This window comes from Clytia hemisphaerica, unplaced genomic scaffold (assembly GCF_902728285.1).
Source record: "Clytia hemisphaerica strain Z4C2 unplaced genomic scaffold, Clytia hemisphaerica genome assembly, whole genome shotgun sequence".
NCBI classification, from domain to species: Eukaryota; Metazoa; Cnidaria; class Hydrozoa; order Leptothecata; family Clytiidae; genus Clytia; species Clytia hemisphaerica.
In genome coordinates, this window is record NW_027103495.1 from 74,585 (window position 1) to 100,262 (window position 25,678).

Genomic DNA, 25,678 nt, shown 5'->3' on the forward strand with positions numbered 1-25,678 from the left:
AGTTGCGCGGCCTAACGCGGTCCGTCTGGTTTTTACACAAATGACAGATTGAAAATAAGATTTACACCTAAATTTCGAGAAATACATCACTCGAAAACAAAGGAATCGCTAGATTCAATCCGTCGTCAAAAAGACGGCGTATATTTTAAGGCTTCATTTTTTCTTGCCTGAGGAAAGTTAAAGATTCAAATGTAGCCCTTCGGGCTTATACTTCAATGTGTGACACTACACTTAAGCAAAAATATGTCATTTTTGAGAGTCTAGAGCATCGGGGATAATTTACGTATAGGCACAAATGCTCTTTTAGGTAGGTTCCGTTGGCAAATTCTATGGTTGTGATATCTATTTCGGCCACTTCTTTCGTATCATGAATATTCTGATAGAGTACATTTCTTATAAAACGGCGTGTACACGTTTAAAAAGAAACAAGAACAAAGTATACAAAGGAACATAACCTTTCTAGGCAAAAAAGAGAAGAAAGTTCCAAGATCATTGCGAAGCCTCACAGAATCTTAAACACGCACAATCCCTAAGGAAATCGTAGCCTGCCAGATACTCAAAATGTGCTAAAAATAAGAATACTTTAAGAACATCTTCATGCTTAAAACCAAACAGGTTACGAACGCCCGAAGACTTAAACACATTCAATATGTTTTAGTAAAAATCAAAAGTAGATTATAAATGATACGCGTTTTTTTATAAGAACACCCGAAATTTTTGAAGCCTTTGGATGTTCTTAATTTTTGAGTTTTAAACCTAAAAATGTTTCGCCATTTTTTGAAATATTTTGTCCATTTTCGTAAGAAATTCGGTGTTTTAGAGTCTGCAAAGCCTTAAAATGTTCTTAACTTCTGTTCTTAACATTTTGGCCATCGAAACCTTATGTTCTTATAAAGTTTGTTCTTTGAAAAAAAACGTGTTCAACAAACCTTTCGCCTTCTCTCCTTGAATGCTTTAATCTTCTTCAAAAACATCTTCGCTGATTGTTTTTCGACCGGTGAAAATGGTCTTGGAACTATTCTCGGAGTTTCCAAATTAACATGGGTGTCCATCATCACTATAGCTGGTAACTTAGTTCCATCCTTTGATTCTTTGATTTTAATATTACCTTCAATATCCGCTGTTAAGCGTCTTATGCGTCGATGAAGCGAATCTTTCAGTACGCTATCGAAGATATTATCCACCACCGAGTTTCCATGCGTCGCCATATTTTTTCGGTCTTTGTTGTTATAGACAATGGAACTTCTGTCTTGAATTGTTCGCAGAAATATTGATCTAGATTTGTGCTGTTCTGCGTTCGAAACAAGATCTTTTAAGAATTGATTGAGACGTGATTCTTTTTTGGTTAGTCTTTTTAATGGTCGCGAAGGACTCTCGTCTGTTGTTAAGTTTGTATCTATACTCGATTCTCTCTTCTCGCTTTCCATGTTTTGAGTGTGAAAAAATTTCGTCTAATTAACCTATAAAACAAAAGAAAGGTGTCATAAATTAGTGATATCAATGGTACACTGTAATTAAATTGATTTTCATTTTTTGGAAATGAAGCTTTTTTAAAAAGACATGAATTTTAAGTAATTACTAAAATTATTATCATAACTAAGCAATCAAAAATAATCATGCATTCTGCCAACTACACGTTTTCGTATAAGAACATCAACATTTTTAAAGCCTTGGGATGTTCTTAACTTTTTAAACCTAAAAAAGTGTTCTTAACATGTTCTTATTTTCGCCGTTTTTAGAGTTTTTTTTGTCCATTTTCCTATGAAATTCAGTGTTCTAGAATCCGCAAAGCCTTAAAATGTTCTTAACTTGTTTTTAACATTTTGACTATCAAAACCTTATGTTCTCATATACTAAAAAACGTTAAAAGCAAACAGTTCTCCCTCTATTCTTAGTTCAGAGCCACTTGAAGTCCCCGCCATCAGCCCAAATCGGAAAGATTTTCCCAATAAGGTTTCGTTTCACCTTAATCTTAATGTTCAGCGGGACTTCTCCATCGGGTAGGATTGGAAGTAACGGGAACGGGAAGCTTGTCGTTTGAGCAGATTCAAAAGGTATTTATCAAAAAAGTAAGATTGGAAAAGTGAAAAATCTGTGAAAAATCTTTCCGATGGAGCTAGTGGTGGGGACTGACTTATTATGAAGTATATTCCTTTTATTAAGGAGGAGGAAATGTGGTCCATAAATACAATTATTAATAAGAATGACTTTATATGCTGAAACTCTTACTTGGGTCTTGAAAATTAAGATAGTCAAGAGATCGTGCATAAGTTTTCCAAAACATATAAAAAACGATAGCTGCCATTTCTTTTATATCTTAACATTGAAATTCTTTTTCATTTTGTGATCCATGTAAGGTATTTTTTGCAGAAAAATAGAAACTTAATCCTCGTTCCTAGGTCATGTCAGTGTATATACATGTTTTTTCTTTTACAAGCATTGCACTGATAAGCATATCTATGCTCAGATATGAGGAAAAATTAAGCATATGGCAAGCATTACTTGAGCCTACGAAAAATGTTTTTTTCCTGATTTTGGCTTTTTTTGGCTGGAATTTTACGGATTTTCAGTATTTCCCTAAATTTATGCTTTAGATTTAAGCATCCCCTCAAGCATTTTTCAGCCTTATTAAGCTTTCAACCTAAGCATCTCTGAGCCTGTTTTCGGATTTTTGTATGCTTATAAAAAAAAAATGAAAAAAAAAACATGTACGCCAAATAGGTTCATTGTTTCAAGACTAAGATTCCACAAAACCAAAAAAACAAAAACATGTACGCCAAATAGGTTCATTGTTTCAAGACTAAGATTCCACAAAACCAAAAAAAACAAAACATGTACGACAAATAGGTTCATTGTTTCAAGACTAAGATTCCACAAAACCAAAAAAAAACAAACATGTACGCCAAATAGGTTCATTGTTTCAAGACTAAGATTCCACAAAACCAAAAAAAAAAAAACATGTACGCCAAATAGGTTCATTGTTTCAAGACTAAGATTCCACAAAACCAAAAAAAAACAAACATGTACGACAAATAGGTTCATTGTTCCAAGACTAAGATTCCACAAAACCAAATCAACATGAAAAGATAAACAACACTGTCTAAAATACAGTACAACGTTCCCAGTCAAATAGTTCTGATTTTTGAATGAACGCAAAAACAATGGAAAGAGCAAAAAAAAAGAGCTAATATTTTGATGAGGAAAACAAAATAAAATATATTGGAAGACAACCTTTTTAATAATAGTGTTAATTTTTGGCAATTATTTATAAAGTATGCGTCAATTCTAAATTCTTTCATTCCGGAAAGTGCCAATATATGTAGTCCGCTAAAAGTGATGTGGTGTAAGAAAGTGGCAAATTTTTGGAAGAATATTTCCTTAACCCTATTCGTACTAGGGGGGGCTCTTTCTGTTCGGAGGTCAAACTATTGCTAATAGCTCCTGAAATAATAGAGCTTTTGCCGTGAAATTTTCTGTAAATTCCTAACTTTTATTTAGCTTCAAAATAAAAAAAAATTTGACACCTAAATATTTTCACACCTTGAACATGATGACATTTCTGACAGTAAGATGTCACAAAAATTGACACTTTTCCAATACAAATTTATTTTCATTGTCAAATATATCGTTTAAACCGTAATTTATTGAATATTTAGGATAAAATAAGCATTTTAAACTCAGGCAACTTTTTTCTAAAGCCTTTGTTAGAATATAATAGCTATTTATAAGAACAAAGGAAATTTTCGGTTTTTGCTCACTTTGGGCATGATGAGTGACGTCATCAAAGAAATTTTTTGTCGAAAGTTACCTTACGTCACAAGGATCTTGTGTGCCAAATTTCATCCAAAAAGACCCACTAGATCAAAAGTTAAGGGGTGGTACAGGAAAAGCCCCCCCCCCCTAGTTCTGAACCGCCCCTAAAAGCCTAGTATGAATAGGGTTAAAGGATGAAATTTGAAATTCATTTGAACCCGGAGTCTCATAAATTAAGCGAGGATTTTTCATATGCGAGTTACGAGTTACAAGTTACGAGTTACGAGTTGCATTTAGAACCACGAGTTACGAGTTACTTTTTACGAGTTACGAGTTACGAGTTGCATTTTAACAAAATAAAATCGCGAGTTGCGAGTTACGAGTTGCATCTTGACACACAAAATTCGCGAGTTGCAAATTAAAAGTGCGTGTTGCAAATTGAAGGTGCGAGTTGCATATTAAGTGCGAGTTGCATATCAAAAGTGCGAGCTGCAAATTAAAAGTTCGAGTTGCAAATTAAAATCAAGTCTGAGATTGTTATCTTAAATAATAACAGCACAAAAAAAGCTAAACCCAAGGCAAAGCATGGATACGTTTTGTGATTAAAGTTGTGAAACCACTCAAATCTATGCTCAAATCACACATTTTTCGCTCATTTTCGTATAAAAACAAAACAGAGCATTACATAACTTTAGTTTTGAAAGGAAATGCGCGTGTTTCTTCCTACACGTTTTTTTTATAAGAACGTCAAAAATTTTCGAAGCCTTCGGATGTTCTTAGTTTTTTGGATTTGAAGCCTAAAAATGTTCTTAAGTGCATGTTTTTAAGTCTCCAAAAGCCTTAGAATGTTCTTAAAATGTTCTTAAATTTTTGGGCCTCGAAGCCTTATGTTCTTATATAGTTTGTTCTTATAAAAAAAAACGTGTATCGAGAATTATCTTTAATGTTGCTTTTAATAACGTGGACGTTACCTGTCATTTTCAAGACTAAGTGACACTTTTTGACAAAATTATTGACAGGCTACTTAAGTGTGATACCTGCAAGCTTTATTACACCAAATATTTTAATTGTACAGATGAATGGGATGCCTTTGATATAAATAGATAAATATTGTCAAGAGGCTTTGGGAAGGGCAGTTTTATAGATACAATTCTAATCAATTATTATTATAGAGATTTTGGGCCATCTCTTAAATTTAATCGGATATTTCAATTTGGCACGGGTTTATAGATTTCCAGGCTATATTCTGAGCTGTATTGGACCATTTTTGAACTTTTGGATCCTCAGATCCTAAAGTCTTAAATCTAGCGTTAAAACTCAGAGTTAAAACTCTATCCTTCCAACCTAACTTAGAGCACTTCCAAATCATTTTTAGTTTTGAAAATTCGTGGGGATTTCCCTTTTTTCTAAAATATTACGACCATGATTGTACACGTTTTGCATGTGATCTTATAATTACTGTAGGTGAAACAACCCCTTACAGCCATCATTCTCAGCATGTTACCTTGTTACTCCCTATTACCCCGTGTTAACCTTTTTAGTAACAACGCATCCAAACCTATTACATACCCCCGCCCGGGAGCACTTTTCTCTACAGTTCTTTACACTCATGTAATGTAAATACTTTATGTACATTTTTTTTCTTTCTCCACCAAATATTTGCTCTTCTTATGTATAATAGTGAGCAGCAATAATCATTTAATCATTTAAAAGGGGGGGGTTCAGGGGGTACCCGATTCCGCAATTCCGCCAATTTTTTCTCCAATTTCCGTCAAACCGTCTTAAATTAAACCAAAATTCCGTCACCGAAAATTCCTTTGAAATTCAATATTTTTGTCGAAAATTCCGCAAATTTTGAATATCTTTTACCAATTCCGAAATTCCGCAAATTTTTTTGCTAAATTCCGTTTTTCCGCACTAAAATTGTCTAATTTTCCGTCTCCGTCAGAGAACCCAATTTCCGTAATTCCGTCTAAATTTTCGCCAAATTCCGCCACTCCGTCCGAAAAAAGGGCCGATTCCGCTCCTCCGCCAACCATGAAACACCCCCCTTAAAAAATATCATTCCTTTTATCAATAGAAATTTTCACTCTTACTGACTTTTCGATTTGTAACACGCACTTTTAAGATGCAACTCGCACTTTTAATTTGAAACTCGCACTTATAATTTGCAACTCGCACTTTTAATTTGCAACTCGCATTTTCAATTTGCAACTCGCGAATTTTGTGAGTTTAAATGCAACTCGTAACTCGTAACTCGCGATTTTATTTTGTTAAAATGCAACTCGTAACTCGTAACTCGTAAAAAGTAACTCGCAACTCGTGGTTCTAAATGCAACTCGTAACTCATAACTCGTAACTCGCAACTCGTATATTATCATATCACAATTAAGCAAGGAACTTGAATTAAGTCAGAGCAAAACACCAAAGTTTAATCGAATAATTGATTCTCAAAAGAAACAAGCAACATGCTGAATGAACCTACCTGATAAAGGTAGTCGGAAACATGCTGAATAAAGATGAAAATGTACATTTTAAGGATTACCATTTTGCATCACTGTGAAAAAAATTCACACAGCAAAGTAAAAAAAAAAACATTTTAAGGCCCTTTTTGCCCTAAATTTACCCAGAAAATTATTTTTTTGGAAATCGGGGCTCCATCAGATTTTAAATATTACCATTTTACATCATTGTGCAAAAAATCAGAAAAATTACCGAGGCAATCGCGAGAAATGCTCATTCTCCCTATATAATAAAAGGGAATTTCCCCAAATACGAAAATCCGATCTTTACAGTGATATTACTTCGCCACGGCATTTTGTTTGTTCAATACATTTCATGATAAAGATCTAATTAATCAATTCTCTTTAATTTAGAGTCCATCATCAGAGGAGTATTTTTTTCCGCACATAGGGTTACCACAAGAGAATAATGTTCAAAGAAAAGAAAATTTTAAAAGAGAAAAAATAGAATTTCATTTTGACAAATCTCATAAAAATAATAGAAACTCATTTCGATAGACAGCTTTATGATTACTTCAAAATTCCGATTATATTCAAAATATTTAGAATTTGTTCCCTTGCACACTTAAAGAGGATCTGGACTTCAGTTAACAACGCAAAAGTTCGATATTGAGAGATGCCCAGCTGGCACACAACGTTGTTTCAACGTTCATTTAACGTTATATGGACGTTATGAACATTAGATTAACGTTGAAACAACGTTGTGTGCCAGCTGGGTGGCTCCAAAAATTATGCATGATTTCAAAACATACTCTCGCAATACTTGTTTTATTTGTTTTTTTAGTTTATAAACCCGGGAAATCAGTTAACAGGAGATTCAACATTACCATTCCTGTACCAAAAATGACATTTAAAGGTGTGTTTAAAGTAAGGGGATATATTCAAATCTAGCAAAAATAATATTTAGGATTTACAAAATAATACTGAAGTCAATTAATTTCATTGAGTTTAAAGCCCGAAGGGCTAAAGGAGAATCTCTAACCTTTCCCAGGCAAGAAAAAGTGAAGCTACTTATTTTCCATCCAGAACGCGCCTAGAACGCGCCGCAATCATGACGACTAATTGTATCTAGCGGTTCCTTTGTTTTTGATGACTGCATTCTTTGAAATCTGGTGATAGACTTTGCTTTCCATCCGGCGTTTATGTAAAAACCACGAGCGGGTGTTCTGGATGGGATTTCCCATCCATGAGTCTCGAGTCTAGCCCTTCGGGATTGGAAATCAATAGTCAATTTTCTATTAGCGCGCACTTTTTTTAGCTACTTTGTGGAAACCATGTCAGCATCTATAAGAGTGGTTTCTACTTGCAGTAAAGAAGAGAATGCACCTTAGATATGCAGGCTAATATAACAAATAGGTACGTCCATTCGCTTAAAACTTCACTCTTTTTGCTGCAATATGGAAACCATGTCAACGTAAAAAGACTGGTTCTCTTGAAAGTGGTTTCCACTTGAAGCAAAGAAGAGTATGAGCCTTTGTTGGATATGCAGGCTAATAAAACAATAAGGTACGTAATAAAAACAAGGTAATCAACAAAAATAATTGTATACATGATGTACCTCATTAACAAAAAAATAAATTACCTCATTATAGCTTTACATACAACAAATGAACAATAGCTAGCGATTAACAAGAGCTGACAATTAACAAGAAATCCGGATCATAGACTTGTTGTCAAGGAGATTAGAAATAGAGGTGGTCGAAAGCTAATTTTTTTTAAAGATGTATATACATCATATTGTTAAAGGAGTCGAGGGTTTGAATTAGGCCATTTTTTCTGTTTTGCTTTTTGAATGCGTTGGTACGTGTTGTATAGTTTATATGATGAATTAGCTTTCAAGTTTGACATTTAGATTTCTGACATTTTCCAAACGCACGAGGAGTTTTTGAGAACATGTGTGTATGGTAAGTTACTTAAGCTTAAATACAAAAACTTATACAAGTAAAAGTTGAAGGTAGATGGTATGGAATCGAAGTTAGATATAATATGAAATCAATTACACATTTTTTGTTATAAGCAACCCAAATTTTCGGCTCGGGGCTGGAGTTGCAAAGGATTTTCTGGCTTTCGGTAAAAAAGTCGCTTATGGATTTTGAGCCAAAATAATGCCTAGCAACTTCTAAAATTTTGGCTTTTTTTCTCATTTTATGTCCAAAATCTCTTAAATAGGTATTAAAACACTATCAGTAAACATTTTGATTCTAAATAATGCCGAAAATGCTTCTTTTTAGATATTTTTGGTTGCTTTCCCGGTTCATGCTCAGTTTCAGAAAAAGCACTACCCTCTTTTTATTAGAACTTGTAATTCTTTGTTCACACTCAACTGTTCTTACTTTATGGGGCTTTCATTGCCCTCAAAACTAGAAATTCAGGAAAATCAGGCTTTGTCATTGAGCTGTACAACATGTTCTTTTCTGAAAAGAGTGTACTGGACTTTTCCATTAAAAATTCGTACATGGGAGGTGGAGGATATATTAGATATATTGTCCAGGGGGTCAAATATCGCAATATATTTTTTTTTTTGGGGGGGGGGGGGAGGGAAAATTTCCAATAAATGTCATATCCTCCACCCCCCATATCCAATTTTTTTCTGGAAGAACCCATTGGTGTATCTATCTATCTCTAATGCGTCTAATGGACCTTTTTCTCTCTCCAAAAATATCCACAATCTAACAACCATAGGTCTTAAGCACCCTCATCGTTAGAATTGTACTCAGGGACTAGAATTAGAATCCTTATAATACTTCTTATAAAAAAAAATTGAACCGCAATATTTTCTTTTTGAGATAATGTAAAAAAGTAATTGATAAAAAAAGAAGAACGAGAAAAAAGAAAGATGATAATGAAATATTAGTTGAAAAGAAAATCTGGAAAAATAGTTTGCATTGCAAGCTAACTGAATTAAAGAGAAAAAGAAGAGAGTTAGTGAGTGGAGGAGGTAAAATAAGAGGGAGAAAAGTAAATCAGAACCGTGTTTTTTAAACATATGTTTCTAAACGTGACAAAAATACTGTCGCAGAAGAAAAAAACCAGGTTTAACGTGTCCTTAAATGGAGAAATATACTGTAATAGATTGCCAACTTTATTGATTAGAGAGACAAAAAAAAGTTTAATATGCTACAATGGGAGTCTAGATGTATAGAGAACGTTTTATTTAGGTTTTCAAGTTAGAAGAAGAGGAGTCTATTCTTTATTATTCTCATAAGCGTGACTAATGTGGGACTACTAACGTGTGGATGGGAGATGCAGCGGGGGTGGGTATTATCTAGCCAAAAACAAAGAACCAGTATTTTTTTGTTGCAGCTCTACTGTTCTTTACTTTTTGGTACTTTAAACATTGTATTGTTTTTTATATTGTTATTTTTAAGACAAAGTTGTGATATTTTAGACTTTATAGTAAACACGATTTTTAATACTTTGACCTTGAGATTACTTGGATTTTGGCAATTCCAGGGCCAGCCTTGATCTTAAATTATTCTTATTTTGTCGATTATTTTGGGCCATTTGTTCTATTAAATTGTGTTATAAAATAGTGTATTGGCACTTTTCCAACAGGAGATAAAAAGAGGTAGAGAAGGCAGAGGGAAGGCCAATGATCTTTTTTTAGACTACATCCACACGTTAAGGTTTGTCATTACTCTTAAAAGAAGTCATAATTATCTCTAAATCTTGAGACTTATATCCTGACCTGTTATTTAAAATTCGCCACCTTTCGGAAATCGGAGTTTCTGGAAAATTGGTTCTCTTATGGAAGCAGTACTTTTTAGCGGTGTTTAGATATTTTATTTCTGGAAAAGTTTGATGTAATAAAATCATATTAATAAATTGAATAACGCTATATTTCTAGTTCGAGTAAAGAAAATGTGTTAAAAGGCCTTAAAAGGTATAATTTCGTGAACTTTTTCTCAACTGTACTGTAGTTTTAATGTCAAACAAATTCTTTGAAAGACTAATCTACCTTCGAATCATTTAGTATTTTATCACTTAAGATATGTAAAATTCCGCGAACTCCTTTCAAGTAACTACAATACTCTTAGAAGGATTCTCTTGACGTGGGCGATATTTCTTGCCCCTTTTTTGACCAAAAGGAATATTGGCTAAATACTGTGTATGTGAGAATTGTGAAAGAGAACGTATATTTGAAAATGACTGAAGAGTATCCATTGAATCAATGATTATTTTGAAGGTAGGGTAGACCTTTTCATAAATTACGTCATGAACATCACTTGCCTCGTATTCAAACAATTACCATGGTGATTATATCCCTTGAGACATTAAATGATTCTTTTATGAATAGAAAATAGTTATAATAAAATCTGCTGGGAGTTAATCACCTTGGCAATAATTTCAAAACAAGGCAAGTGATGTTCGTGACGTAATTTATGAAAAGGTCTATTCTGGGAGTACTTATTGGGCATTGTATGGACCTTCTTTTGATACTACGGAGAGAGATTGAAGGGATCGAACGGAAAAGGACAGTTTAGTAGACTAGCAGAAAGATTCCAAAAATTCTAATAGGTTTTTAAGAAAGCCAGTTTTAATGTTTTCTTTTATAGTTTCCGTTTAATATTTGGTAATAATGTTTTGATTCAAATGTTTTGATGTTGTTTAATAACATCAATTGACACAATTTTTTATAAGAACCAGTAATGTGGGCTCATGCTAAGTTGTTCTTAACTTTTTAAAATCTTAAGGCTTAAATGTTCTTACGATGTTCTTAAAAATGGGTTTAAAATCTGTTAAAATCTGATAAATTCAGTACTTTCTATTGAATTTCAAAATGTGAGGCTAATTTGTTCTCAGTTTTTTGGTAATTTTCAGCCTGGTGTTCTCATAAAATTGTTCTTATAAAAAAAGAGTGTAAGTTTACAGTTTTTCTCGATCGATGCTCCCTTTAAAATACAGTACAATTCATTTTACTTGATTTTAGTAAAAAACAATTGAAATCGAAACTATGGGTTGAGAAAAGCGATTACAAAAATTGCTGATGTGCGGAATGCCGGAATTTTAATAATATTCAAGAAATAACGTAAACACGATGAATCAATTTACCATACCAAAGATTGTTGTTTTTTCACCATGGGAAGTCGATGAATTAATTGGGAATGTCACTAATAGCACCAAGCCACCATGTGATCAATCGACCAATCGAAAACTAAAAGAAAAATTATTAAAAAATCGTTTCATGAGAAAACAAAATGGTAAAATAGAAGAAAAATGTGGAGCAGGAGTTGAAAATAAAGTGGAAAAACATCGGAACCAAAATGATCAAAATAATAACTGTATGGATATCAATGTTGACCAAAAGATTGATAGTGGAAAGTTGAAGCCATTTCTACCCTTAAATTCAACGTTCCAATTCATAAAACCAGAACTAGATTATTTAATACAACCACATTTGAATGTTAATAATCTACAAACTGATATTGGGAAAACGAATTCACTTGGCTGGCCAAAGAGAAAACTCATTGATGATGCTGGCAATCCAGCAATACCAGCAATTAAAAAAGTAAAGTTTTGATTGATTGAAAATAGAAAATTTTTATATAATTTAATATCTTTATTTGTTAATTGTATAGTACTCCATGAAATATTGTTAACAAAGTATACATGGCATGGACCAGGGGTTTAGGTACCCCCTAACAAAATAGGTACCCCCTGAATTTTAGGTACCCCCAAACAAAAGACGTTAGTAGGTACCCTTGTGACTTGAGTATATGTCAAGAAATGAAAAAACTGTATATTTTTATAATTAAAAAGAATAATGATAGTTAGATAAAAGCAAGATATAAAATATAGTTCCTCAGCCCCCAGACCTTACAGTATAAAAGTTAGGTACCCCCAGAGATCATAGGTACCCCCTGAAATTAAAAAAAATCCAGTCCCCAGCCTTTTTCAGGAAGATTTTGGTTGTAGCCCCCCCCTGCGGGCTGGGGGGGTTCATACCATGGTATAATAAATAAAATGCACGATATATATAAAATGGAGTTCTTGAAAATGCTCAAAAAAATAATCAACATAGGCGAAAATAAAAACAATGTAGTGTTTCCGGAATGCGGGTGAAGGAAAAAAGCTCTGATGCGGCCGGCCGGAAAAACTTTCTTTTTGCTATTTTTAACGAACAAAACTTGATTTACAAGCGGGGATATCTAACCAAACGACGTTTGATTAGCTTGAACGGTCAACTTAATTGATGAACCCATAGTCTGCGGCCGGGTCAGAAAAATTATTTTCTTCACCCGGCCGGTTTCCGGAATTGTGAACCTTGCAAACCAGAGAAGTGTAAAGAGATGGAAAAACAGCTTCTTGAAAACAATGAAAATGCGGCTCGTCATGTACCAGGTCGTTTGCCCTTAAGGGAGTTTTTTTCGGTTAATGGATAGTTTTTGGTATTGATAATAAAAAAGTGCATGATTAGCGTGGCGTGTTTTGTTTGAGTCTAATTATGCGTAAACTTTAGGGTTTTATATTTTGGAAAAACCTCACTCATACCAAAAGATACCTATATTTCCTTGCTCAGAATTTTCTAGCAATTCTAATGATATAACCGCATCACGACCGCATCATTAGATAAAACGTCTGAATGCAGGAAGGTAAGAAATTGAATCTTCTTTTCCCAAAGCTCCATCAAATTTTATTGAAACAATTTAATATCATTGTGATGTGAATTTTTAGGCACAAAATGGTGTAAAATGTGTTACTTCACACTGAAAGTTTAGAGAGCAATCTGTTAAGAACGAAAAACGTAAATCCACTTTTATGATCAAAGCATATAGAAACCGGCCAATTTTTAGGACGAGCCGTATTTTCTTGAACTTTTTCTAACGACCTAATCAAAGCTAAAACAAAAGCGTTTTCAATAAAAACAATCAGAACACTTTGGATAATCAAAGAAGCTGTTTTTCTTTTCCATTTCATTTCTCTGGACAAACGAAGGTAAATGCATTTTCAGGAGAGAGTTATAAAACCAAAACCAAACCCAGTCTACAGAGCCTCCTCCTGATTAGAATAATTGACTGGAAAATCATCCCTTGTGAGATCAACACCGTGAAATTCTATCGCGATCTCAAAACTCGCTGAACTCTCGTCCCCACTAGGAATGTCACTGTTATTTTTTGAATCCACAATGGACCTCTGATTTTGAAACCATAGAAATTAGAATTTTCGTCATGATAAAAAACGGGTGATTTTCTAAACCCAATAGCATTCTTCAAAGCGTTCTTCCACTCTTACCTCACAGTTAGAAGATAATTCCAGCTGAGTCACTGAGACTGGGCATAATTTCCTGGGTGGTTCAAATCCCCCTATATAATCAACCCCCACCCTCCTAAAGGCCAAAGGCCAAACCCTCCTATTAATATATAAATTGGGCTCTTCCAGAAAAAATCCGTTCATGGGGGGTGGAGGATATATTATTTTTTTCATGATTTACCCCTGGACATTTTGATTTTTGACCCCCTGGACACGGGTTATACCCCTGGACAAACATCAAATCAACCCCGTGGACACAAAAAATTACCCCTGGACATTAGAATTTACCCCCTGGACATTTCAATTTTTTGGCATTTTTTCAATACCCTGGACGATTCATCCTCCACCCCCCATGAACAGATTTTTTCTGGAAGGGCCCATTTCTCAGACCACCCCCTTATTAACCGAGGTCTCGAACCCTGGGATAAAATTTTAAATAATTAATTCATTTGGTTAAAAAGTTTGAATCCCCCTTATATAACCAACCAACCCCCCCCCCACTAAAGGGCAAACCCCCCAATTAATTGAGGCTTCTTCGAACCCCCCCCTTACAGGGTTGTCTGAGAATTTGAAAACACCTCCTAAATTTAGGGGGGAGGAAACTATGTGGGGTCTAAACACATTCATTAGCACTTGCCTTATGTTAGTAGAATTATGCGCGTAATCTCATATTCGAAAAAATTGTGTCCACATTCCATATAACCTTTCTAAAAAAATATTTGTCCATTCGAAGTTTTTGTACAAAAGTTCCTTCCTCTTTGCTGCGATTTACCAAATATCTTATAATCCTTTTAAAGTAACGAATGATAATTCATTTTTATACATCATTGTCAAATGAGGCATCTATTAGATGACATGTTAAGATCAGCTACATACTGCATGTAGCTTTTCCCTTTCACAGTACGTACAGTGTATCGAGAATACCACAAAAACAGTTTTCCATTTTGTTTTCCAAATTTTTCGTTTATATTATCGCATTATAATATAGAATGACAGTTATTAAAAACACATTACTTGTAGTTGCAGCTGTAGAAATGATCCTCATTCTCATTTTAAAATGAACGGTTTTATTCATCCAAACATCTCAATCATAATCAATAAACTTATAAAAATATTTCTCAGTTTAAAGACCGAAAATTCCATCATAAAGGTCCATTCCAATCGTTTATCTGCTATTTAAAATTATCATTCCAATAAACATTTCCGAAATGTAAACGAAACATGCCTTCAAAGCAAACTTCCAAAATTCCATCGTTACCAAGTAAGAAGAATCGGAATGACACAAAGAGCAAAGGTAACATACCAAACTTGATTGCCACCACCTTACTGCCACCTTTCGTTTAGCGTCTCACCCGCACTATTCTCACGTTGTTTCTTTAGAATCTTGGCTACTACTGCTGCTTGTCTCAAGTAAGTGTGTTCTGTATGATTGACTGAGTGACGTCATCCAATACTTTAGAAGGATTTCGTCATCAACAGTAGCGTCAAGAATGTTTAACAATCTGAACCATAAGAGAATAACATATGTTATTGATATACTCATAGGGTTAAGTTTACGTCCATTTTTCCTATCAGAAACACTCAATAAATTCAGGATTTACGCTTGTTTTACCGTTTAAGTAATTTTGAAACTAAAATGTAAATTCGCTCGAATTCAAGTTTGCTTTTTATTGTTTACAAAAACTTTAAAAAGAGATGTCATAGCTGAAAACAGCATTCGATCTTTTATTTTGCTTGGAGTGTATTGTTCTATAACTAAACGGCTTTAAAAATAACTTTATGATTTTACTTTTGCTTGTCATCTTTGGTACGCATTCCAGTCTTCGAAAATTTGAACATCACTTTTACTTTTCTGAATGAAGAAAAGAAGATGAAATTTATCAATATGGTACAGTCCTTGACTTCAAATGTTATCAAAACTTAAAATGGAAAGGTTTTCTTGAAAATATTTAACCGTTCCCTTATTAAAAAATCCAATTTTGCAAATGCGAGCAACAGCAATACAAAATGCAAATGTAAGTCATAATCCAAAATAATAGTTGATATTCCTACAAATATGACATAAATGAAACCATACCCCATCCATTGTTCTTTCAAAGTCACCAAGATTAATTGAAAAACTTTGTCATTGATGGTTTCATCTTTCAACGCTTGGATAACATGCTTCAAATAAGTTGGCTCTAAAAAGCAAGACCGTCAAATCTCTGTTATTTTCTTCTGTCATTCACTGACTGGTAGCAAATCCTACCACGACAAATAATTTCCTAGGTTGTACTCTAACCCGTACGAAGAGCTATAGTTCGATCCATTGAAACCACTTATTTTCCATCCAGAACGCCCGCGCGTAGTTTTTACACAAACACCGGATTGAAAATAAAATCTATCGCTAGATTTCAAAAACTGTAGTCCTTCAAAACAAAGGAACCGCTAGATACAATCCGCCGTCAAGATTACGGCGAGTTCTATACGCGTTTGGATGGGAAATAAGTAGCTTCAATTTCTCTTGCCTGAGAAGGGTTAAAGTTTCACCTCTAGCCCTTCAGGCTTGAAACTCAATGGTTCGACCACCCAAGATGATGACAAAAAATAGGAAGGGTAGTGAAAAATTTTCCCAAGAAAAGGATAAGAAACACAAAAGTTGAATCTTATAAGAATGGAGGATTAACACAAAAAAAAACAAAAATCCTTCACTTTCTGGTCAAGTTGGGTATTTTTTACTTTTGTACTTTGAAATAATAGGGGAACTGGAGAAGTCAAACCGTATGGATAGTATAAACACAACAATGATACCGAAACCTCCTTTAAGCTAACAATGAATGAAGATAAATCAAACCTTTGCCAGCATCAGCTCCGGCAACTGTGAAGACCGTCCCGTCGAATGAACTATCAATTGAGCTAAAGCTAAAATACAGTAACATTTTTAAGGGTATGCACTAACAAGAGAGTATATTATTTGAGAATACATCTGTGTTTTACATGTTTTGTAAAAAACTACAATCTAGTCTTTAGTTTTGATGAACGAGTTTATATGAACGGGGTCGTTCATTCAAATTTGAAAAAAAATAGAATCCTTACTGGGACTTCACGGTACTCTTTTCAATTTCCTGAAAAAAAAAGGAAAATATCCTAAATATCCTACTTACTTATACTTACTTGGGATCCGCCATTATGGATTTCCAAATTTATTAATTTTTTTCATTACTCAGACGGAAGACAGAAAACCCTGAAATTTTCAATCAAATCCAATAAGCCCCACAAATTTGAGGATAAAATATGTTTTTTCAAAAAAAAAAAGAGTCGGAAATACTGCGTATCTTCAAATAGCCAAATTTTCAGACCATGAACTCAAGTTCCTTAGGGGGGTATAATGTTTTTTACTGGACAAACCTCTTTATCAGTTGTTATGTCAACCAAGACAAACAAATCCGATTCGAGCACGTGGTCAGGTACTTGAGCTTCTTCTTGTAATCCAAGAAAATTGCAACGAAATGAATCCTGTGCAAAAGAAATATACAAATGTCTATGAAAATCGTAACAAAAATATACTTTTTCGTCTATCTAGGCCACTAACTTTTAATTAAAACCTGGACTGAATTATACAGTCTGTGCCACTAACCCGATCGGGAAGATTCTTCCGAAATGGGAAGAAACTTTCCGAACGGGAAGAACTTAGGCGAATTTTTTCTTCCTGATTGGGAAGATTCTTCCTCTTTGGGAAGATGAAAAATGACTGAATCTTCGGCGAAACTGTACGATGACCGGCGAAAGTTGAAACATTTTGGAGCTGATAAAGTATCAAATTTTAAGATTTTTTACCGAAAGAAAAATAAACTTTACCGTAGAAATTTGGTTTAATTTTGAAAAAACTTTGTTAACTTCCCAAACGGGAAGTTTCAACCCGATCGAAAAGTCCTAGGTAAGTAAAAAAGCGGGAAGATCTTCCCGTTCGGGAGTCAAGTTAATTTCTCGTTCGGGAAGGTTCTTCCCATTTCGGAAGAATCTTCCCATTTTGGAAGAATCTTCCCGATCGAGTTAGTGGCACAGACTGTTATACGCACCGCATCATTGATCGGGGATTTTTTGAAATGGGCATTTCTTTTTACGAACATAACTTCTCTATAGAAAGACAAGCGAATCATAGCAATATAACATTTTTCGGAATTGAAATAGCTTTAATTCAATCTTACAACGTATTCAACCTCGTGATAGCGACACCCTTGCACACATCCTGCTGGTACTAAAAGCTGAAAAGACAGAAAACTGAAACTGCTAATATTATAATCGAAGTACCGTTTTCAAAATAAAATTAAACATATCAACTCAAAATAATGAAACGTATCAGCGTATAATATAAAAAGTTATGAAGATTATAATGACATCGAAACAGGTATCATAAGTACTTGTACTATAAATGCGACCTAGAGACTAGGTTGACACGATAACATTAAACTAATGGACAAAAGATAACTGTGCCTTCCCATGTAGATGTTACATGCAAAGACCTAGCAATATTCTCACATCGTATTCCTAGAGCCACGAGAAAGTCAACCGTAAACCTAAAGGGAACCAATCTTAGCAAAATGACGTACACGTTTTTAGCGAGTTAATTTAGCGACTGAGAACCACTTTTTTGCGGAAATTCTTTTATTTCCAAACGGCTAATATTTTGTATTTTGAGGAGTTAAATTTCACAGTATATACTCAAAACCGAGAAGTCTAGTTCTCACGAAGACGAGTTTCCTAAAAGTAGAGGTTACTGGTACCTTCGCAGTTTCCAATACAGAAGCGACGGTTCTTTTGTATTTCCCACGAACCACTAACTGGTCACCTCTCACTACATGGTATGCCATCTTTAAAAAGTTGGCGTTTCCTAGGATCTGAACAGAAGAAAAAAAAAATGACAATAATGACAAACAAAAGGATAGACAAATAGTTTTAATTGTGAAGTACACTATTCTAAGCAATTTTTTGATGTGATTACTTTTTTTGGTTGTATTTTAGCAACCCAAGACTAAAAAAAAACAATACAAACTAAAATCGTGAAGGGTAAGAGGTATAATATCAAAGTAAATGGGGAAAAGAAGGCACAGTACCTTACTAGAATTCAAAGTTCGGTTAATGATATAAGTCTACAAGCTAACATTGACTGGAGACACATGATAAAAAAACCTAACGAGGTGTTACCTTGTGCATTTGGATGAGTGACTGGAAAATTGGACCATCTTCATTTTGATCATTCAATAAATCGTGAATTTCTAGAATGTAAGGCAAATTATTTTAAGTCAAAAAGTGTTTATAATATTGGTCTCTCGACGGAGGTCGAGCCATCTAAAGGGACATCAAGAGCAATATTTCAAAATAAATACTAGTTTTTCGACAATCAATTAGAAAAGCAATTATCTTGAAAAGGTCCAGTCTAGAATTACTGAAAGAAAAATTTCATTGCGCTCCACGACACCGGGAGTTCCCAGGCGGCCCCCCATCCAAGTACTATCCCGGCCCGACGATGCTAATATCCGTGATCAACAAAATAATACTAAAAATAATTTCAAAATTACAATGCTAAAAAGTTGAAGAGTGAAAAGATTTAAACAAAAATAAATAAACAAAACCTTTATCGAATTCTTTTTCTCCTTGATTATTTTCGTCCAGTAAATACTCTTCCTGAATAATGGTACAAAAATGATACACGAATTGACAAAAAAATTATTTATAAATTAATGTCTGATAGTTAAAAGGTAAAAAGACTTTGAGAATCTTTTTTTCAAACCAAAATTGAGATCAGCCATTGAAAAGATTACAAATATCGTCGATTGCATTTTACAAATTCTAGGTCTCCAATTAAATAGAAATTGAATTTTCATCGTTACCTTAAAGACAAAGAAAGAATGAGCAATCGAAGCCAGTGAGATTTGCTAATTGATTTACGGAGTCCTATGGATGTTCAAGAGCTTTTCTTGGCAGAGGATCATTTCAGATGTCCTGAAAAAAGGCTTTCTGTTTGAAAAATCTCAATCTCAATCACCAAAAATTGACTTACAACAGGAGGTCCAACTAGGACTTTTTCAGTATATCTTTCAATACCACCAGCCTTTAATATCCAACCAAACATCTTGTGCAAGTATTGGAAAACATCCTACACATGAAACAAAAAATAAATGGAATTCGATTTCTGCATGCACTATATGTGTGATTAAACCTTATCGAGGGGACAGGCAAGTCTAAGTTTAAAACTAATTTAATTTATAGAAGTGTTTTCTCAGGTCTATTGACATCTATGAAACAATCTTACATCTTTACAATTTATAGATCTTATCATTCTATTCGTTTGTCAATTCTAGTTTGAATTTCCCTACGGACGGTGCGTTTACAACATTGGTTGCCAAACCGTTCCTAGTATCAATGCTCCTATAGTAAAGTGAATTTGTTTGCTATCCTATAATACCGTCTTCAGCGAAATTCCTCTTTAATTCGAGATTGTGCTTAGGTTGAGGCCGATTTCGAAGAACGAGTAAATAAACTTAGTGCTTTTATATTACACATACACATTTAAAAGGGTTGAATATCCAAAAATATCGCCAAATTCGCAAAAGCTAGTTCATATCATTTTCATCAAAAACATAAGAAGATTAAATGAAAAGTATACTGTATCTTTGGTAATATCAGCTAACGACCGGTAAACCTGTCCGACTCTTCGGAATTGGTCTGAAAATTAACAAAACAAAGAAAATTTACAATTGAGACTTTGAAAAAACAGATCCGTGACTAATATATAAGATAGGAAACACTCGCAAAGAATGATTGAATTCTTAAAAGGACGGAAGAGACACATTCACTTTTTCCCTACTACTAACTCCAAACACTTTAAAAGCAAAACGAAAAAAAATAACCAGTAATCACTAATCTCAACCCACTAATGCAAAGGAAAATATAAAAGCAAACCACATCGGCAGATGTATAATACACTCCTGTCTCACAGACCCCGTGAAACTTTTTCCTACAGCGGGAATAAAAATTTCGATTGAAATCTTAATAGGGATAAAAATTCTATTGTTCCAAGGTTAACCCAGTAGTGATATGGTTCTGGAGTGCAATTTCTAAACAATGAATTCGAATGGGGATGAAATTAAAGTCAATTTCTCAGTGGGGCTGAAATTCTAGGGTATTTTTCCCACCGGGGACAAAATTTTTGCCAAATTTTAACAGCGGAGCCACATCGGGTCTGTGACACAGGGGTGTTGAAAAAAAAATGAAAAAGAATTTTATTGGTTCAAAGTTTTTTCAGACCTGGATATAGAGTATTTCTTGGTTGGTGTAGTAGAACTTCAGCAGATTGTGGGCCTTTAGATGACGATTGTTCTTCTTTGTAAACTCGCTCTGATTTGTGCTGTAATTCATCAATGATCCCTTTGAAATTGCTGTTATCCAAAAAAAAAAAGTAAAAAGATTATTGTTATTAAAATTTCTTGGCCAATATAGATTTGTTTTTTAAACTAAAAAAATTTTAACTTAAATTTAAACCTCTTGTAGTGAAGGTCGAATATATAGTTTTAAAATAGAAACATAACGCTTCTGGTTACTCTTTTGACCATTATAAAGCAAAAAATAAAAAAGAATTTACGACACTTTTGCTTTCTTTGTCCTCTTCTTTTACAAAATGTTTTGACACTTTTTAATAGATCAGAATTTTTTCCTTGTAGATGATTGTACGCAATTACATGAAGCTTTTATTTATAGGTTTTAACATTTTTGATTTCTTGAAAATTCTCAGTCTATGGTCAACTTTTTATAAAAACAAGACCGAGAGGAAGTTGAAATTACACGATTATGAAAAAGAATTGGGATAATCATCATCAATTGAAAGAGGCCCTATAGTAGAATAAAAATATATACCTAATAAGGAATTGCCAGGAATTGACCAGAAAGATACGATCCATCATAACACAAATCAAACTATACCTAAAAAGAAAAATTACAGTCCATCAAATCATAAACTATAGTCTCTTTGGCAACTACCCCCATACTTTCAGTTTTAATACCATACTAGAGAATTGAACACTTTTTTGAAGGTAATCTTTTCTAGTGGCTTTGTAACAAAACCCTTTGTGATAGCAACCATTGACACTGAATACACGACACTCAAAAACAATAGGCATTCGCAATCATAATTAATTAAAGTTTCTGTTCCAATACTCCAAAGACATTATACAGAACATTAAAAATGATAAACGAAATTTCAAAATGAAAATCAAAACAAACCATCTTTGGAAACCACGTGACTGAAGATCTTTCAAATGAAAAGTATGACTGAACACATATCCTGATGATTCGTCGCCAAACATGATGGGACCCTCTCTACCTGGGCACACTTCACAACTGAGACTAAAAAGGATTAAAAAGAAATGGTTGTTAACAAAGAATACACATAAAAATTAACAGCTTCAGGAGTTATTCCTGGCTTAAAAGTAAAATTAGCTGAAAAAAAAAGAAGTCGATTTTAATCACCATATGAATTGAAGAAGTCTCGATGTGCTGCAAAATATCATTATAAAACTGCAATTTAAAAAATATCATCCTAAAACTGCAATTTTAAAAAGCAATCAAGAAAACAATATTTCAAAATCCAATAACATTAATAAGCAGATATTACCAACGAAAACCTATTGAATATATGTTTTATTATATACCTAGACGAAAAAAACAAAACATTAATTATGTCAATTGTCGAACGTTTCACATAAAACACTCCCATAATTGAACGTTCGAATGTTTTTCTTTTTTAATGATTTTCTTAATTACCTCCAGTCATAAAATTTGTTCATGAAATTGACAATAGATTTATTTTAATGAATTTCTTTGATATAACAACAAGAGAATTAAAATTTGAAAGCAAAATTTAAAAAAAAGTCTACCGTGGTATAATAGCTATGGTATATCAGGAATTATTCAATGACTGTTTTTATCTACAGGTATATAATAATAGCAGATATTCCGTGGTCTCTCATTTGATATTGCAAATTATTGACTCAAGGTGAGTGATACAGCATGAATTATCAATAATGATAAGTGTTAGAAAAGAGACAGAAAAACTACCATTCTTCATATAGCTACCTTCTAACACAAGCATGTCTAAGGACAGCGAAGAGTTCTGGTTCATCGGGATGTTGAGAGCTGATATAACTGATATGGTATTCACGGTCGATACTTATGTACCCTGGCTGTCCTGGTTCAATGGACCTACATCCCTAACAAGAAAAAAAAAATCAGAATAACACTTATATAAATACCCAAGGATCTACTGAACTAAAAGGTATTTAATAGTAAAACCACAACAATCCCACAAGCCCAATGTAAGAATTAAAAAATAGAATGTTGATTTTGGAATTAACCTTTTATTGTTTGCTTGATAATGTCCTAATTTTATCCAAAATCGAATAATTATGACCACACACTTTTGAGATTAAAAAATGATTTCAAGAAAATTCATCTGTAACATAAAAAAAACTATGGCAGATCATCACAAAATTTTAACTCAAAGAAACTTATCATTCCATTTCAGTGATTTTAGAAGTGGCTCAAATTATGAATACTAAAAGTGAAAACACATTCTACCTCACATGTTGATGGTTTGGGTATTGTTGATGACTAGTGTTTAAAAAAAGAATATTTATATCATTATGATGCATGTATTATGGTAAATGATAAATAGCACTGAGGATATAAAATTTCAAATCTTATTTATTTCAATACTTTTGAAAACTACCGTAACTCCGTGTATTGCCGACATACCTTGTTCACTAATTTCGTCATAACAAAATGTTTATGAATAAAACCCTATGAGTAAGCTGTTAAAAACATTACCCTAACTTCTTTGCAGGCCAGATATTTGCTACCAACAAAGGTATACCGGTATTACACAAAGTTACGGTAATGGAAGAATTCATATTGACTTGAAAATCTTTCACCACCAACTAAAACTCAAGCTGCAACAACAGAAACCAAATTTTTGTTAAGAAAATAAAAAAAACACTCACTTTTGGTTTTTCAGCTGATTCATTTGTAGCTTCCGATACTGAAGAATCTGAATTGTTTCTGTCAAAATAAAGAAGAAATAAGTTATGAAAAGAGCTACTCTTAGGTTCCAAATAAACGCCCCCCCCCCGCTTGTTAATTTTTCAAAAATTTTCCAACCCCCCCCCCCCAGACCTTATTAGGACCCCTAGTCTATTATTTTTAAAGAAGTTTTCAGCTTTCAATGAGAAGGTCTCTTATTCTGCTCTAAATAGCCTAGAATAGCCTGATTTTAGCCTATATTTACCTTATTTTTGGGTTTTCGCAAGTACAATTTCCAAAATTTTCCAACCCCCCCCCCTGTTTATTTGGAACCTAAGAGTAAAGCTAATCTTGCAGGAAGGTCAGTTAGAGCTGAAACTAAAACTAGTCTCATTAATAGTGGGCAAAGCTTGCATTTCAGACAGAAATAGAACTTTTACACAACAAGTTATAGCCTATCTTACTAATATTTTATTAATTTTTGTGGCTTTGTGAGAAAACCATATGCCTTATAAATCTTGAACAAGAACAAAGTTCATCTTTGATGTATATAGAGCTTTGAAAGCTGAATTCTAAGATAAAACATAAAGAAACTTATTTAATTTTTGTAGTGAGAAAACATGTTCAAAAAAATCGTGTTCAAGAAAATTTACCACATAATTCTTTCATACCGACCTTTTGTATGTAATTCCACATAGAGAGGGAGAAGGAGCTACTCCATTTCGGATGTCATTTGGTGTGTGGTTTTGACAGTGAAATGGCTGGAAAACATTAAAAAGCGAGAATAATTAAGTTCTATTTATTGCTAAAAGATAACAAGTGAAACCATTTTTGGTCCTGTAAATTCTAAGGTGAATCAGTATTAAGCTGTAATAAAGATAATGTGATATATATTTTGAGTACCTAAGTAACTGCGACCGTAGTGCAATGGTAGAGCACCCGGCTACAGTGCGAAAGGTTGTGGGTTCAACCCCCAGCCGTGTCATACTGAAGATTTCTAAAATGGTACTTGATGCCTCTCTGCTTCAAGCGTAAGTGGAGCAAATCAGGGAGGAAGAGTGTCGCCCTCCCCTACCTTCGGGTAGATAGCTATTAAAAGAGGAGCCTTTCAAGTCGCCTTCGAGTCGCCTCCGACTGCGGTCGCAGACTTACTAAGTAACTGCAATTGAAATTGAATTTATAAAAATGTTGAGCTTTTCTCATAACCAGATCTGTCAATTTAATTATCAAATTATCATGACTATAAAATGTTAAAATGAGACAAAAATACCTGTGTACAGAAAAGGATGCTTGGTCCATGTGCTTCACAAAAATGACATAACGCTATGATAGCATTCATATTTATTTATTGCAAAAAAAATAATTCTCTGAAAAAAAAAAAAAAAATGTGACATAAAAGATTTCAGTTTAACTTCTTTTCTTGAGACCTTTAAAATCTAAATCTAAATGTTTCAAAACTATTTTACAATGCAAATGCATATGTAAAGTCTATTCACGATAAGTGTGCACTCTTTTTTCTTTCACCTATAACTTTTGAAGTAATTCTTCAATCTTTATAAATTTGGTATCATTGGAAAGATATTAGTGAGTGGAACAATTTGAAATGAAAAAAATTTCAAAAAAATTCTAAAAATGAAGATGAAAATGAAGAAGAAAAAAATGAAGATCTTGTAGAAAAATGCTATAACTTTCATTTTCACTGGAGAGATTCTTTGATCTTAGGAGATCATCACTGTGGAAGAATTTCATTAAAATATTTATTCAATACAAAGTTATGATACAAAGTTAATAAGTGATTGACCCCAAAAAACAGCAAAAAACTGCAGAAAACAGCGTTTTTAGACGTCAATCAGCTTATAACTTTATTTGATATCTTTTGACTGAATGATTATTTTTGAGAATTTTTTTCACAGTGATGACGTTCGATGATTAAGGATTCACTTCAGTGAAAATAACAGTTATATATAGCACTTTTCTACAAGATCTTCATTTTTTTCTTCTTCATTTTCATCTTCATTTTTAGAATTTTTTTGAAATTTTTTTCATTTCAAATTGTTCCACTCACTAATATCTTTCCAATGATACCAAATTTATAAAGA

The 25,678-nt window shown here is 33.5% G+C and overlaps 2 protein-coding genes across 3 annotated transcripts in view; both read right to left on the bottom strand.

Moving 5' to 3' along the window:
• Positions 1–11,426, bottom strand: part of LOC136798680 (cyclic nucleotide-binding domain-containing protein 2-like) — a 41,366-nt gene extending 29,940 nt beyond the window's left edge. The window contains exons 1-2 of one of the 2 annotated variants that reach the window (XM_067055329.1): positions 11,333–11,426; positions 930–1,460 (exon numbers count right to left, since the gene is read on the bottom strand). In XM_067055329.1, the coding sequence (XP_066911430.1) occupies positions 930–1,427 (498 nt within the window). In that variant the 5' untranslated portion in view covers positions 1,428–1,460; positions 11,333–11,426. Of the gene's footprint in view, positions 1–929; positions 1,461–2,229; positions 2,294–11,332 lie in introns of those variants that run through there. The other variant, XM_067055330.1, reaches the window with a different exon arrangement.
• Positions 11,427–14,072: 2,646 nt separating this feature from the next.
• LOC136798668 (folliculin-like) lies at positions 14,073–24,942 on the bottom strand. The gene is made up of 20 exons (XM_067055316.1): positions 24,850–24,942; positions 24,255–24,340; positions 23,561–23,618; positions 23,139–23,171; positions 22,638–22,771; positions 21,786–21,908; positions 21,420–21,485; positions 20,814–20,944; positions 20,173–20,231; positions 19,567–19,662; positions 19,139–19,190; positions 18,711–18,781; positions 18,228–18,403; positions 17,714–17,795; positions 16,914–17,021; positions 16,602–16,630; positions 16,360–16,427; positions 15,604–15,706; positions 15,316–15,378; positions 14,073–15,028 (listed from the first exon to the last, which is right to left on the bottom strand). The coding sequence occupies exons 1-20, from the start codon at positions 24,916–24,918 to the stop codon at positions 14,890–14,892; spliced, it is 1,746 nt and encodes a 581-aa protein (XP_066911417.1). The 5' UTR covers positions 24,919–24,942; the 3' UTR covers positions 14,073–14,889.
• Positions 24,943–25,678: the final 736 nt, after the last annotated feature.

What these genes read in the sequence shown, in the direction of transcription:
- LOC136798668 (XM_067055316.1), bottom strand. Translation starts at nt 24,918, where the DNA reads ATGAATGCTATCATAGCGTTATGTCATTTTTGTGAAGCACATGGACCA. An exon ending in ACTAGACTTCTCGGTTTTGA is followed by an intron (nt 17,796 to 18,227) that starts GTATATACTGTG and finishes TTATAATATTAG; the next exon opens with CAGTTTCAGTTTTCTGTCTT. An exon ending in ACCAAAGATGACAAGCAAAA is followed by an intron (nt 15,029 to 15,315) that starts GTAAAATCATAA and finishes CTTATGGTTCAG; the next exon opens with ATTGTTAAACATTCTTGACG.